The 16023-nt window shown below is 40.2% G+C and overlaps 2 protein-coding genes across 2 annotated transcripts in view; both read right to left on the minus strand.

Moving 5' to 3' along the window:
• LOC125836740 (DEAD-box ATP-dependent RNA helicase 16) overlaps positions 1-16023 on the minus strand; it is a 124075-nt gene that overhangs the window by 83294 nt on the left and 24758 nt on the right. The window lies entirely within an intron of this gene.
• LOC125836381 (uncharacterized) lies at positions 48-1859 on the minus strand. The gene has a single exon (XM_049515556.1). The coding sequence runs from the start codon at positions 1857-1859 to the stop codon at positions 48-50; it is 1812 nt and encodes a 603-aa protein (XP_049371513.1).

A 16023-nucleotide genomic window follows, 5' to 3' on the forward strand; every position in this document is an offset into this window, starting at 1 on the left:
TTCCGGACTATCACCGATTTTAAAACAAACAAAGACACATGTCTTTTCTACCCAGATGAGCGGGAAATCAGGAGTGGTGTGGAGGTCCAGTTTTGCAATCGCTCCTCAGGCTCTGCATCACGGATGCCTGATGTCCCAGCCTCTTCCTCAATGACCGCATCAATCTCCCTAAAAAGGCCACAGATTCCTTCCCCGAGACCATCATTATTGACATATCCTCGCACCGAGAATGACTGGTACAGATGAGGAATTGGCCTGGCCAACGCTTGATCAACATTCTTGTTCCTCATCTCTGCTTCGTCATCTGTTGGGACATATCCCAAACCAAACTTTGCTCCTTTGGCGGGAATTTGGATAGGCTCGACGATTCCTTGGAAATGCTTCCCCAATCCAAAACCTGGTTCGAAACCATTCTGGAGCATAACAGTAGCAATCATCTTGTACACGGCAGGCATAGGAGGCTGTGGAGCCAAGTCATCACCGGTGGCATTTACCAGCTCCACCATGTAGAAATCACAACCTCGAGAAACATCATCAACAATCGGTGCATACCCATTGGAATGACTCCCTTCACCATAAATGACCAATTCTTTGTCCTTCCAAACAAACTTCATTAGTTGGTGAAGGGTAGAAGACACAGCCCCAGCCATATGAATAAACGGTCTTCCCAGAAGCAAGTTGTAACTGGTGCTGATATCCAACACCTGGAACTCCACATTAAAACCCGCAGGACCCACCTGAATATCCAAGTTTACTGCACCCAATGTGTCTCTTTGCACTCCGTCAAAGGCCCTCACATTGACTTGGTTTTGGTGAAGCTTTCCCAAGTCGAATTTCAGCTGCCTCAAAGTCGAAAGTGGGCAAATATTAAGACCGGATCCATCATCGACCAAGACGCGATTAATTATCTTGTCTCGACACATACAGGTGACGTGTAGAGCTTTGTTGTGCATCCTCCCTTCAAAGGGTAGCTCTTCGTCGCAGAAACTGATTCGGTGTCCTCGGATGACCTGGTTTATCATGGCCGCTAGATTGTCATTGTTAGTACCCACAGGCACATAAGTATCATCCAAAGCCTTCATCAACGCTTGCCTATGCAATTGTGAGCTCATCAACAAAGCCCATACAGAAATCTGAGCTGGCGTCTTCCCCAAGTGCTTCACAATCAAATAATCTTTCGGCTGCATTTTTCTCCAGAACTCCTCGGCCTCGGCTTCACTGATAGGCCTTTTTGCTTGGTCCTTCTTCTGCCCTCCTTGGGCCAATTCTTCCGGTGTGTAGCACCTGCCAGATCTGGTCATGCCTTGAGTAACAGCCGTTTCAATAACAAATTTTGGTCGGGTAAGAGTTTCTCGTGGCACCAAGGCAACAGCCTTCTCGGGTGTCAGAATCACAAACTCTTTCTTTTCTCTGATGCTCAATGAAGCTACAATTTTTTCTAGTTCATCAGAAGCAATCGGAACTATTGACTTTGTTACGCACCAGTCATCATCTGTCTCTATCATATTGATTATGGCGCCTCCATGATTTGGGACAGGATTACTGTTGACATTGGGAGCAACTGTGTGAAGAGAGACTACATTCTGGTCAATCAGGTCTTGAATCTTATGTTTCAGGTTGATACAGTCTTCAGTATCATGTCCGACACTGTTGGAGTGATACGCGCACCTCTGATCAGGTCTGTAAAATTTTGAGCTAGTGTCAACCGGCTTGGGACCCACTGAATGAATATATCCTGCCGCAGTTAATCGCTCGAACAGCTTTGTTCGGCTTTCAATAAGCGGAGTAAAAATCCTAGCAGGCTTCTTCTCAAATCTAGGACGGGGGGGATCGTAATTTCCTTGTTGAGGGGGAGGCATTTGGCGATAATTTGGAGCATTCGGACGGGGGGCTTGATATCTGTGATATGAGTTGGTTTGGTAGTTTGGTTGTGGAGCTTGGTAGTTCGAGGGGGTATTTTGGTAAAGTAGAGTTGGGGTTTGGTACATTGGGGGAGGCGTTTGGTAATTTGTTTGAACGTTGGCGCAGTTGGGGGCGACATTTCGGTAATGATGAGATGGAGTCTGGTAAACTGGAGGGGGAGTTTGGTAGATAATAGGGGGAGTTTGGTAATTAGAAGGGGGAGTATTTTGATAACTGGGAGGAGGGGTGTTTTGGTAACTGGGGGGAGGGGTATTTTGGTAATCAACCTGTGCATAACATGCCGGGTACGAACTCGGTGAAGGTCGAGGACGACCTTAGTATGTGATGATTTCCCTGGGGTCTTCTTCCCCTCATAAGAGATAGAGGACACATCCTCTCTTTTCTTCTTCAACAAGCCCGAAGATCCGGGCGAGGCAGCAACACGGGCAATCTTCCCGGTTCTCAATTCATCCTTGATAGTCTCACCTACCTTGACTATCTCAACAAATTTTGCTCCAACGAGCAACATAATTCTGTCATAATATTCGGGCTCCTACACCCGTACAAACACTTCAACAATTTTCTTTTCTGACATAGGAGGTCTAACTCTAGCTGCCTCTTTTCGCCATCTATATGCAAATTCCCTGTAGCTTTCGGTCGGCTTCTGCTTCATCTTTTCCAAGGAGTAACGATCAGGAACGATCTCCACATTGTAGGCGAATCGTTCGATGAAGTCCTTAGCCAGAGCATTCCAGCTAGACCACTGTTTCGTTTCATGAGACGTAAACCATTCTAGAGCCTCTCCGCTCAAACTTCGGCTAAAAAGCCGGATTAACAAAGCTTCGTCTCTCCCAACTCCCACGAGTTGGTCACAGTAGGCCCTCAGGTGCGCTAAGGGGTTCCCTGTTCCTCCAAACATGTCGAATTTTAGCACCTTGAACCCTTCCGGGAGGTCCAAATTCGGATGAATGCATAGGTCTTCATAACTCAACCCGGTAACCTCAGGAATGTAGTTCAACTCCTTTATGGCTTTTCTAATTTCCTCCTTCATATCTATCTTGGCGGTCTCTTCCTTTGACCTCCACTCTCTCTCCCTCTCCTCATAGTGGTCGAGTTCCGAACCATGGGCATCATGCTCGTTGGGGACTGGTATTTGGAAAATGGTTTTTTGCGGTAGTGGTGGAGCGATAGAAGGACTCTGGCCATTTAAAGGGGCGTGATAGTTTTGGGGATAAGTCTGGGGGTTGGTGTACAGGTTTTGGTGAGGGAGGGAAGTGCGTGGGTTGTTAGTGTTTTGGCTGTGGGGGGGTAGGCCAGTTTGGTGGTTTGCATTAGGGGGAGGGAGTGGTGCTTGGAGGTTGGATTTTTGAGGAGGGGGTGGTGTTGGATGAGAAGCTGAGGCGTAGTGGGGGCTTTGGGTGGTAAGGTCAATGACGGAGGGATTACGAGCAGGACTTGAAGGCGGGTTCTGAGCTTGTTCCGCGTTTGGAAGGGGAGTTTGAGCTGGAGGTCTTCCGTCTGGTTGAGTGTTGACAGCAAATATCGGAGGAGGCAAATCTTGTATTTTCTGCATCTCGACCCTCATCTCAGCAATTTGTTGCATCAATTGCATGATCAGTTCATTCTGGTCGGCAAGGACGGGCTGAGCCACCACGACATCAGTAAGGTCGATTTCTTCGTTGTTATCACCCATTGTTGTTTTCCCCTTTTGTGAATTTTGGCTGGGAAAGGAATCTGTAGGCCCTTTTGATCTGGTAAAATAGGGGTGTTCAGCCAGTGTATCAACACAGATCAGTTCTAACTACCTGTAAAGAAGAACAACTTAAAGACAAATCTGTCAGTATTAGTTCTGGATGAATAATGCAAGATATCACGTAGAAAGTAGGTAAACACATAAAAGTTGCTTCGTTTGAGGACACGTTAACCCACGAGTAATGGGGACTGATTATTTTTTTTTAACAAGCAGGAATTTGCTCGTTTTATTTTGGGGCTAGTGACTTAGAAAGGCTAAATTGCGTTGAACTAAGGTCTTCTTGCTGCATCTTCTGTCATCTGTTGATCTGAACTCAATGTTTCCTTGTAGAATAAAAGAGGGGGAATTTTTTTTTTGAAAAAGATAGGGGCCGAGCCTTGAAAGGCTACCTACGTATCTCCCAAGGAGAATTCAGGCCCTATGTAGTTCGAATACAAAGGAAATTTTCATTTCATTCATTCATTTCTGGTGATTACAAGGAAAGTGAAAAACAGATAAGAAAGCTCCTAAAGGATAGATGGTGCCTTCACCGAGGCTTCTTCCTCTGACTATCGTATTAATCACGGGGGGTAAACTCATATGCTTCACGGGTGGTTTTCTCATTCCCTTTCTTCCACCGTCCCTGAAGAGGAGGCCTATAGACAATTTCCTCCCCAGTATCTTCTTCAGTAGCTTCGAGTCTAGTGCCTCTGGCATCACTGTTGGTGGCCTCTCGGCTGAAGAAAGAGTGCTTTTCACATGGCTTTTGAAGCATCACGGTTATCTCTTTAAGGGCATCTTGCTTCTTCCGCACAGCAGCTGTCTCTTCATCTATAACAACACATTTTGTCATCTTTGAGGCCAATTCCACGTCTAGTGCCGCATTTGTTGTTCGTGCGATTGCGGTGGCAAACTCCACTTCTATTCTCCTTTCTCTGGTTTCTTGATCTCTCGCCTGAGCCGCTGCAATTCCATCCTCAAATTCTCCTTGGTTAGCTCTATGTCGATACCCTTGCCCTTTTCCATCTTAGCGGCAATTTCACCTTTCCTGAGACGATAGAGTAGTATTTTAGGATTTGGGTGGTAGGATTTTATTTCTGGATGAGAAACTCAAGACTCATGGAATTTTGGTTGAACATTTTGGTAGTGACTTGTATTTGGATATTGTAGGAATTTTTTTTTTTTTTGGAAATTTTTTAAAAGGAGTGGGTTAAGGGTGTTCTCATTCAAAGCAACGTACCACATAAACAGTTAAAGCACACAAGTAAACAAACAAATATAGCGTCCTAAACATGCATATGACCCTTTTGTGCCAAGGGTAGGCCTAGCGAATTGAAGGATGTATATGTCTTTTTAAGCCAATTCATTATCCCCAAAATATTCATTAATAGCATTCAAAAATGTTTGACAAACATAAAATTGGGGAAAAGAGTTCGAAAAATAAATTACAAGACAAAGTACAAATAAAGCAGTCCCACACAGGGGATGATAACAAACTCCAAGCTCATCCTGTTCTTTCACCAAGTCTGGCCCTCTTGGCGATGCTGACCTCTTCCCACATAGCATATCTGTTCGCCCATAGGTGATCTCTTGCCAACCGAGCCCCTTCTTGATGTCTGAACCTCTCGACCGACTGAATCTGCTGCTCCATGCTATCATCTAATTCTGACATACATTGCCTGGATTTTTGTAACTCTTGCTCCAACTGAGCTATGACTTTGGCGTCTTCTGAGTGCCGACGTTGATGTTCTAACTCATTCCTATCAAACTTCTCTTGGAGTTGATGAAGTCGAATTTGATGCTTGGCTCCAACATCTGCAATAATGTGGGGAACGTTTGGACCGGGTTCTATAGTTCCGGCGAGACTCTTTTTTAATCATTCTCTGTAATCCTTAGAACATTCCGGACGAAACCTATTTGGCACCGGCTGGCCCAATACCCTTCGAGTCTTCCATAATTGAAGCATCTTTTTAGTAAAAGCGACTTCGCCATTTTCATGATCCGTCACAAATCTTGTCATGTCTTCTATCTGAGGAAGCTCTTGTTTCCCTCCTAGCTGTCTAAGTACTCGAGAAGGAGCATATGACCGAGTTCCTCTCAACCCAGCAAATATCAAGTAGGGGGCCTTTCCGCTTCGGATCACAATTTGTTTTGTTATTACCAAGCATTGGATCGATCACTGTACATTTTCCTCTCTCAAACCCTGAAGTCTCGGGTACCAAAACTCTTGGCCTCCAATCCTGTTGAAATGATTACGTTGCACCCATCAATCGTGACTTTCGAGTCTGTTCGGTCTTTCCAAGGGATCTGGTTCTGTTGGATCATGAGCTTTGATCAAGTGTCTCATCATCCACCATTGAAGTATCAGGTTGCACCCTTGAAAGAAACGTGTGCCATTTTTACACCTATCCAACGCCCTGTAAATGTCAGCAAGGATCATAGGAGCCAAATTGTAGTATTTTCTTACAGGCCCGTAGCTTACTCCATTAAAAATAGCATTAGTAACCATAACTACACTTGGATGGATGGTGTAGTTCGGTCCTTGGGGAAACACCATTGTCCCAAGTAGACATATCGCAAACGCGAGGGGGCGTGTTTCCTTCCATTTTTCTTCCGAAACGAACTCATCTTTAAACTTCTCATAAGCTCTTGCGCGTCCAAATCGATAATACAACTTCCGAAGTGGAATATTTGACCCGGGCAGCCTGTCCATCCATTCAGCTTTGACGAGTGACAATTTTTCTTTGATTTCGGCAAAATCCATACTTTTGGAAAGAGAAGATCAGTATCGGGTTGGTGTTTCCTCTTGTTGCACATGCCAACACTCTCGTAACTGGCAAGAACTTCATCTATAGTTGGAGTCAACTCTACTTCCCCAAATCGAAATACCATGTTGTCGCTGTCCCAAAATTTCACCATCGTTCCAATCAAGTCGGGGTAAGCCACCATTTCCATTAATGACGGGAGATGACCTATATGTCTTTGAACTTTCTTTTTATTTTCCTTGTTCATGAATTTCCACCAAACTTGGAGGTAAGGATCAGGAATAGTCACCATTCGGGTTCTCAACGGCTCAAACGTCGGATTCATCCTACAAGAAAAACAAACAAAGGTAATTAACCCCCACCCCCATAGATAATTGATTTGTTTAAAAATGACATATACATCCTTCAATTAAAACATATAAGTATGATTGTCTTTTTATTGGCAAATGGGCCAATAGACACAAGATGGGCTTCTAATGGGCCCAACACGCCTTGGATGTTGGGTCGACCTAGTTCAAAATACGCTAAAAATTGGGATTTGGTTTCGCTCTACGCTAGTTGACTAAGAGTGGCTTTGAAAGACCGGGAACCCAAGTGGACAACTTAGGCTGGAATTCACGACATATAAATTGCCGATCCTTCCGAAAAAGGGTTGAGTATAAAAAGTCCGGCTGCGATTATGCAGAAACCGTTCTTAATATACTATACATATAATAGAAAGATGCCATGAAATGCAATGACAGTTATATTAATTTAAACACGTTAAGAGCAGATAAATAATTTAGCAATTAATACAATTAGTCAAACAAGTCAAATCTTATGGTTAGAACTTAATTAAATCCCCAGCAGAGTCGTCATTTCTGTTTTATTTAAAAAGATATATAAAAGGGAAAATGACTGAGTTTTCAAAAAATCGATTAAACATATGATTTAAGAGAAATCGAATTTCCAAAAGAACAGAGCCGTCACTTAATTTTTTAGTAAAAAATCAAGAAAAAATACAAGATTTTGACTAATTTTGAAATTTTAACTTAAGTAAAAGGATTCATTTATTTTAACTAATTATTTTTAGAATTTAACTAAGTGAAGAACTCACGACTTTGACTAATTTTGAAAGTTTAACAAAATAAAAGAACTCATTTATTTTAACTAATTATTTCTAAAAATTTAAATTAAGTAAAAAGAGCTCCTTTATTTTAACTTTTTTTTATTTTTATTACTGTTATTATTTTTATCATTTTTATTTATCTTAACGGGGGAATGAACTAAAGGGGAGTTTTCTAAAGGAAATGACTTAAGGAGATAACAAGACCAAAATTAAATAAAAAGCTAAGTAAACAAATTACGTGAATGAATATTTATTTTAAAAATATAAAAGAGAAATGACTACCTTTTGGGTTTAATTAAATTTAACTATAAGAAATGAGAACGTTAGTCGAACGAATAAAACAAAGCGTAATCAAGAAAATTGAATTTGGGCCTTTGCTGCATTTTTGGGCCTCCTTCAGCCCATTTTTGCTCTCAAACACCTGTGTATATAGCAAAGGTATATCGTTGTATATGGGTCGTATTTTGACCCGTTTTTGTGTATATCGAACTGTATGTCGAACGTATACAGTCTATTTTGACCCCTGCAACCTGCATTTCTTTTTTTTTGGACCTGTATATCGCTATTTCCGGCTGTATACCAGTGTATACAACAGGTATTTTGGCCTGTTTTCAGGCTTTTCGGGATCTGAAAAATTTGATTTCCAGCCTTTGCACTGCTTTCAACCTGTACACCAGCTTCCTTAATTTCCCATGGTAGCTGACTTAAGGAACGTGAATATTGGGCCATTTCCCAATGGGAAAATGCGGGAAAAGAGATGTAATCCATGAGGATTTGGAGGAGTTTTCACATGCAAATAAAGGATAATACAGATTAGTATTCACATAACAATATCTAAAAATTATAACTAAGTAAATAATTTAAAATTCTCATGTAATCGGATATATGCTCAAAGTAAGCTACGCTAAGTAAGAATCTAGATGACTTTAATGAAATGAACCAAAATAGAGGAGGAACTAACTCCATTGTACAACACATGCCCATCTAAATGCACTTCCTAAACAACAAAATATGCTAAAATCTAATTCATGGGTTCACCTAAACCAAGATACCAACGAGAGATACTCTTAACCTATCAAGAATGACTAATCTAAACATTTTAACTCTTTTTTAAAAAAGAAAAAAAAATAGATTATAAGAACTGCTCAAGAGCAAAACAACCCAAATTACTAATTAAACTTATACTCGGTAGCTTAAGTAACTTGGAAAGAAACACTCCTAATACCTTTTGAAACCTTAAACAACATTTATGAACATAATATAGTAGGTAGTATTTAGCCCAAAATAATAAAAAAATCTGCAGGGATGAGGGGTCCAAACAAATGTGACAAGAACGGAGCATACATGACTTAAAATTGGAGCGAACATGAGTTAAATGCCAATTATTCAAACAACAAACCACTGTTGATTCTAATTCCCTCTTTTCTTTAATTTTTTTTTAAAGAATAATGGTCATTCATATTTTTTTCGAAAAGCTACAACAACAAGCGATAGCAAGGCAAAAATTTCGATTTAAACCACAAAATCGAAGACAAATATATGAATTGTAAGATGCGAGTGGATGGCAGCAACAATATTAAGGGAAACTCGAGCTACTAATACTCTATCAAGTAGATGACGAACATACTACTTCAAATCGTAAACATGGAATGGAGCTGGGACTATTACTACTCGAAAAGGCCAAGAGAAATAACGATGACTTGACACTAGAATATAATCACACTGAGAAGATTATTTCAACAGACAGAGACAATAGAACCACGGTGGTTGCAATGAACAAACCGAGACTGAGGTGAGTACAACAAGCATGAATTTGAGAAGAGCACAAACACAATAAGTTCAAACGAGCACTAAGCCATCTTGGAAACGAAAGAAAAACAACGACAATGGATTATCAAACAAATTCTGCCCCTAATTAGTAGCCAAAAAGAGTCCGAAGTATTTTCAAATACTAACATATAAGCAGCCCACACAGTCAAGAATCAAACAACACACGTTAAGAGCAAAAGATGCTTGAAGCGAGATGAATATTACCTTCCAAGTGCAGCGAACAGGGACGAAAATGAGCCGACGAAGCACGACTTCAACACCACGATGATATTCCGACGAGATTTGCAAGCGGCAAGCACAAAAGCAAATCTCTTCGTCGATTCTTGCCGGAATGTAGCTACTGATTTATATATGTATTCTTATATTTATATATGTATATATTTTTTCCAACGACTAAAAAAAATCCCCCCCCCCAATACTATAAGAAATAAGAAACTACTTATAGAAGGGAAATGGGGTTCCAATTTTTTTGGGGGGAAACCCATAGATTTTCGATAGGAGGGAGGACAAGGGGCCATTTGAAATTCAAACCCCATAAATTCCTTTCACCTTTCCGGCTAAACACCTTTCCTTTGAGGTTTTGACTCATTCCGAAAGGGGAAAGTAAGACAGACGTGTGCCTGCTGCTTGCTGTACGTTTTCTGGACTGCTGGCTCGTTTCTGGTCGCGATTTGGGCTGCTGGAATCGATGATATTGCTGGTTCGATCTGGGTTTGCGAGAAAAGAAGAAGATGCAAGGGTCATTTTGGTGTTTCTTGTTTGATGTAAAATGGGTCTATTTGGGTATGAAATGAAAGGAGACTATTGGGCTGTTATGGGTTATTGGTGGGCTAGGAATTAAGGAAAATTGGGTTGGTCACAGGAATGGAAAAAGGGTCCAATATTTGGTCTTTTAAATTGATATGATAGAGTTGGATTTAAGGTTTGGCCATATGAGTCTAAATCGTAGCCAATTAAAAAATTAAAAATATAGCGACCTTAGTTTAATTAGGATAGACTCGGCTAGTAGTCGAATAAGATGAATTAATACAATTAATTTACGAGCTTCTTAATCTTAGCGAATAAAATAATTAACTTAATTTAACTATAAACTATTAATTCAAAATTAACTATATTCAAACTAAAACATATAAAAATAAAATACATATCCTAAACATGTGGAAATCTTTTGATATGATTTTCAATATTTATAAAATATACTAATTACAATATATAACTATATGAAATATATTATTATTTAAAAAATTATAAAATCAACTAAAATCATTTAAACACGCTTTGAATTTTATAAAGCTAACTATTCTAAATCGTTTGAAAAATAAGAAGCTCGGAAACTAATTATTATCGGGGAGGGCCAAAATTGCGTGTCAACAACTGTCTCTCATTTTACTTGAATTGATGCAGGAAATTCGAGGAAAATGAAATTGACTAATTTAATTTTGACCGACCATATCTTCATCTTTGGAAAAAGAATTTGGTACGGACTTTAAGATTTATGGCCAAACCCCAAAAATGGGTTTCTTACATATCTCAGGCTATATGAGAACTCAGGCCACTTGTAGTTCGATAGCTTGATCTGACGCACGATTTTGAAAGAATTCAAAAGTCATCCCAATATCGAATTATGAGGAGATCGGAATGCTTGGGAATAAGATTTGAGAGTGAAAGTTGGAATACAACCGAGTTTTCAACATTGATCCTGCTACATATTCCTCAATTTAGGAATCAGGCTTCTTGTAGTTCGACTCGATCGATTGAAAAGAAATCTATTATGCAAGATAACCTTTGGTTCAGGAAGAGCGACAAGTAAGTCGAGTTATGAAAAAGAGGCTTGCAACCTCTTAGCCATGAATGTGGTGCACTTCACACCCATAATTAAGAATTTACACGGACATAATTCCCAAAGCTTTGGTGCATTGTCACTCAGATTGGAAAGCCGTTTCCGGTAGAGACCAAAATTTTCGGAAGCGAAACTGAAACCGACAAACCTAAGAAAAACCCACACGCCTTCTGATAGGGGTGTGGTTTGATTGTGGTGGAGGTCGCTCCTCTGCTCGCGTCCTAAGAGTTTGACACTCTTCTTTGGACTATGTCCCAGTTCGCTGCTAAGAAAAAGTTCCACGTTGTGCTGCATCCTAATTGATGTCGTCCGCACCTGTGGTTTGTTTTGAGAATTCATCCTCTTGGATGCTCTCGACAAAGACTAAGATAAAACTCATTAGCATAAAAATGCAATTCAAATGGAGGGATAGTGTCTTTTACCATGTTGACACTTAATTGTTCTCCTTGAACATTTTGACGTCAACTCTATCGGGTTTGACGTGAAGCAAATAAAGCTTGTATATTATATTTGCAATATAATCTTCAATGCACTATTCTTTTGATGTCAAACAATAAAATAAGCTGATGTAATATGTTGATAGGTTCTTGATGTCATTTTTGCAAAGAAAATTGATGCAGCTGATGTTTGGATCTTTTGTGATGGGTAAGTCTTTCTCTTGCGATGTATGAATCTTTTCTTGCATGCATGACTTTTCTTTCCCGCGATGCATAGATTTTCTCTTGCAATGCATTAATCTATTTCCCGTGACGCATGACATTTTCTCTTGCTTATGCATGGTTTCTTCTTTTTGCTATGCATAAGTTTTTTTTCTCGCGAAGCATGAATTTTCCGCGATGCATGAATCTTCTCTTCCGCGATTCGCGCATGACTTCTTTCTCTTGCTATGCATGACTTCTTTCTCTTGCAATGCATGAATCTTCTTCCCGCATGCATGATATTTTTTTCGCAATGCATGAATCTTCTCTTATGATGCATAAATCTCTTTCTCGCGATGCATGACTTCTCTTCCGCGATGCATGACTTCTTTCTCTTGCTATGCATGACTTCTTTTTCTTGCAATACATGAATTTTCTTCTCGCAATGCATGACAATTTTTCCGCAATGCATGAATCTTCTCTCGCAATGTATGAATCTTTTCTTGCAATGCATGACTTTCTTTCCCGCGATGCATGATTTTCTCTTGCAATGCATAAGTCTTTTTTCTTGAAATGCATGAATCTCTTCTTTCGCGATGCATGAATCTTTTCTTGCAATGCGTGATTTCTTCTCTCGATGCATGAATCTCTTTCGCAATGCATGAATCTTCTCTTGCAATACATGAATCTCTTTTCTCGCGATGCATGACTTCTTCCGCGATGCATGAATCTTTCTCTTGCAATGCATGATTTCTTTTGATGACGCCGTCCCCGTACCGAACGAAGATAATGTTTCACCGAGCAACATAGGTGATCTTCTGGGGTATTTTTTGGGTGGCGATATCGTTTTAATCGACAATATAAATAAAAATGATCTTCGGAGTAGTGGTATCATCTCATTTGACAATACGATATAAATGACCCTCCGAGTAGTGATATCGTCTCAATCGACAATATAAATAAAAATGACCCTCGAAGTAGTGGTATCATCTCATTTGACAATACGATATAAATGACTTTTCGGGTAGTGGTATCGTCTCATTCGACAATACGAATAAAAATGACCCTCGGAGTAGTAATATTACCATATTTGATAATATACTGCAGATAAATATCTTCCCGATATATTTAGTTGCTGGAAAATAATAATATTGTTCTCTTCGTGGTTTTCATTTGTCCCATCTCTGAACATAGTTGCCACGTTCATTATGGGACTTCGCCTTATTGGGAATTGAATAAAGTAATGCTACTCATATTCTCAATTCTTGGTATAAGAAGCATGAAATATTTCTTGCATCCACAGAAAAGTTGTCAATTTGGGGAGCTCTTCGCCCTTTGACTTCTCCATATTAATTGAATGGAAGAATATGCCGATCTTGAGGCAAACCTATAGACCTGCATCCACAGAAAAATTGTTAGTTTTTTTAGAAAACGAACTGATCTGTGTCAATTTCTTCGGTTGTTTGCTCCTTGTCTTGCTATCTCCGGTTGATTTCTCCGATCTCCCACTTCTTGATAGATAAGACAAAATATTTTTATGCAAAAAAAATTGAGACATGTAGGGAAAGTTTTAAGAAAAATAGATTTTCAGAAGTAGCATTTGGAAAATGTCACTGCCAAGTGTCATGTCACGTCAAGCTTAGTGAATGTCATATGGAGCTGATGTTTTGGGATCTATCTGATTGCTTGTTGGGAAGTATTCGAAGTTGCTTTAAACTCTCGCTGAACCTTATTGAAATTTCTGAGGTTATCCTCAAATTTTTTGTCCCAGTTAACTATCTTGACTTATCTCGAACTGTTGGTAAGCAAATCACGAAATTTTTGAGATCTTCTCAAAAATTCTGTCCCAGTTGCAAATCTCAAAGTAACTTCAATCTCAACTTTGTTGGAGAGATCTTCTTTTGAGAATTTTTGAGTCCCTCTCAAAAATTCTGTCTCAATTTCTATTGTAAAGAGAAATAGAAATCCTATAGGAAATATGACCGAGCCCTTGTGGCGCCTACGTATCCCGTTGAGGTAGGAATCAGGTCAAACGTAGTTCCCCTCAAGGATTAACAAAAGTAGGAATTTTACAAAAAAAAAAAATGCGACCGAGGCCGACATAGGCCGCCTACGTATCTCGTTCTTGAGAATTCAGGTCGAAGGTAGTTCAAATACTAAATGAAATATTTTAAAAGGGATAAAGGGGTGACCGAGGCCGACATAGGCCGCCTACGTATCTCATTATTGAGAATTCAGGTCAGACGTAGTTCATTTACATAGGAATATTAAAAGGGGATAAATGGGTGATCGAGGTCGACATAGGCCGCCTATGTATCTCATTCTTGAGAATTCAGGTCAGACGTAGTTCATTACATAGGGATAGATTTTAACAAAACGATTACAAGCAAATAGAACGATTACAAGGAAATGACAGAAAATACAAACTGAAACTTCACGCATAATATCTTTTGACAGCATCTGAGTTGATCGGTTTCGGCCATTCGGTGTCATCCATCTCCGACAGACTAAAGCACCTCCAGATAACACTTTGCGAACCATGTAGGGTCCTTGCCAGTTTGGTGCAAATTTCCCTTTGTACTCATCCTGATGAGGGAAAATACGTTTAAGGACCAACTGACCAACCTCAAACATTCTGGCTCTTACCTTCTTGTGGAAAGCACGAATCATTCTCTGTCGATATAGTTGTCCATGACAAACGGCAACCATTCTTTTCTCATCAATCAATGTTAACTGATCAATCCGCTTGCGAACCCATTCAGCATCATTCAATTCGACTTCTTAGATGATTCTCAAGGAGGGTATTTCGACTTCGGCAGGTATAACTGCTTCTGTTCCATATACTAGCAAATATGGAGTAGCTCCAACTGATGTTCTGACAGTCGTTCGGTAACCCAACAAAGCATATGACAACATCTCGTGCCAACCTCTGCGATTATCAATCATTTTCCTCAAAATCTTCTTTATATTCTTGTTGGCGGCTTCTACAGCTCCATTCATTTAGGGATGATAGGCGGTTGAGTTTCGGTGAGTGATCTTGAATTATTCACATATCTCTTTCATCAAGTGACTGTTGAGATTCGCTCCATTATCAGTAATGATGGATTCTGGTACTCCAAACCTACATATCAGGTTGTTGTGAACAAAATGAGATACAACTTTCTTGGTTACCGATTTGTATGAAGCTGTTTCTACCCACTTGGTGAAGTAGTCAATGGCAACCAAAATGAATCTGTGTCCGTTAGAGGCGGCTAGCTCTATTGGACCAATGACATCCATGCCCCAAGCTACAAATGGCCAAGGTGAACTCATAGCATTGAGTTCATGAGGCGGTACTCGAATCAAATCACCATGCACTTGACATTTATGACATTTTTGCACAAATTTGCAACAATCGTGTTCCATAGTCATCCAAAAATAACCGGCTCGGAGGATCTTTATCGCCAAAGTGAGCCCATTCATATGAGTACCACAAACTCCGGCATGTATCTGGTCCAGAAGTTTTGCAGCCTCATTAGCATCAACGCATCTGAGAAGACCTAAATCTGGAGTCCTCCTGTAAAGGATTTCTCCACTTGCAAAGAAATTGAGGGCCATGCGGCATATCGACTTCTTTTGGTTGAACGTTGCATTCTCAAAATAAGTCCCGTCCTCTAAATACTTCTTGATGTCAAAATACCAAGGGTAAAACCATCTGGTTCCCCCTTGAACTCCAATCATTGCCGAAATCTCTTTGGCCACAAACTTTTGTATATAACGCACATACGGTGTGATCTTGGGTTTTTCACGGCCCATTCTCCTTTGAACCTGATGAATCAGCAAAATCTGAATCTCCAATAACCAGCAACTCGTGAACATTCATATCAATTGCCATCTTCAGACGAGGATGCAAGCTTCATACTTCAGCCATGTTGTTCGTGCATTCAAATCGGAGTTTAGCCGCCATTGGATAGTGCTTGACCGGTTTCTGACACTAAGACCGCTCCGATTCCTTTCCCTTGATGATTTGCGCTCCATCAAAGAATACTCTCCACCCGGGGTACGCTTCAGAAATATCTTCACCCACGAATGAAACTTCCTCGTCTGGAAAATAAGTCTTGAGCGGTTCATACTCCTCATCAACTGGATTCTCTGCAAGATGATCGGCTAAGGCTTGTGCCTTTATCGCCTTCTGAGTCACGTACACGATGTCAAATTCACTCAAAAGC

This window comes from Solanum verrucosum, unplaced genomic scaffold, assembly GCF_900185275.1.
Source record: "Solanum verrucosum unplaced genomic scaffold, falcon-dt-bn FXZP01000278.1, whole genome shotgun sequence".
Lineage (NCBI taxonomy): Eukaryota > Viridiplantae > Streptophyta > Magnoliopsida > Solanales > Solanaceae > Solanum > Solanum verrucosum.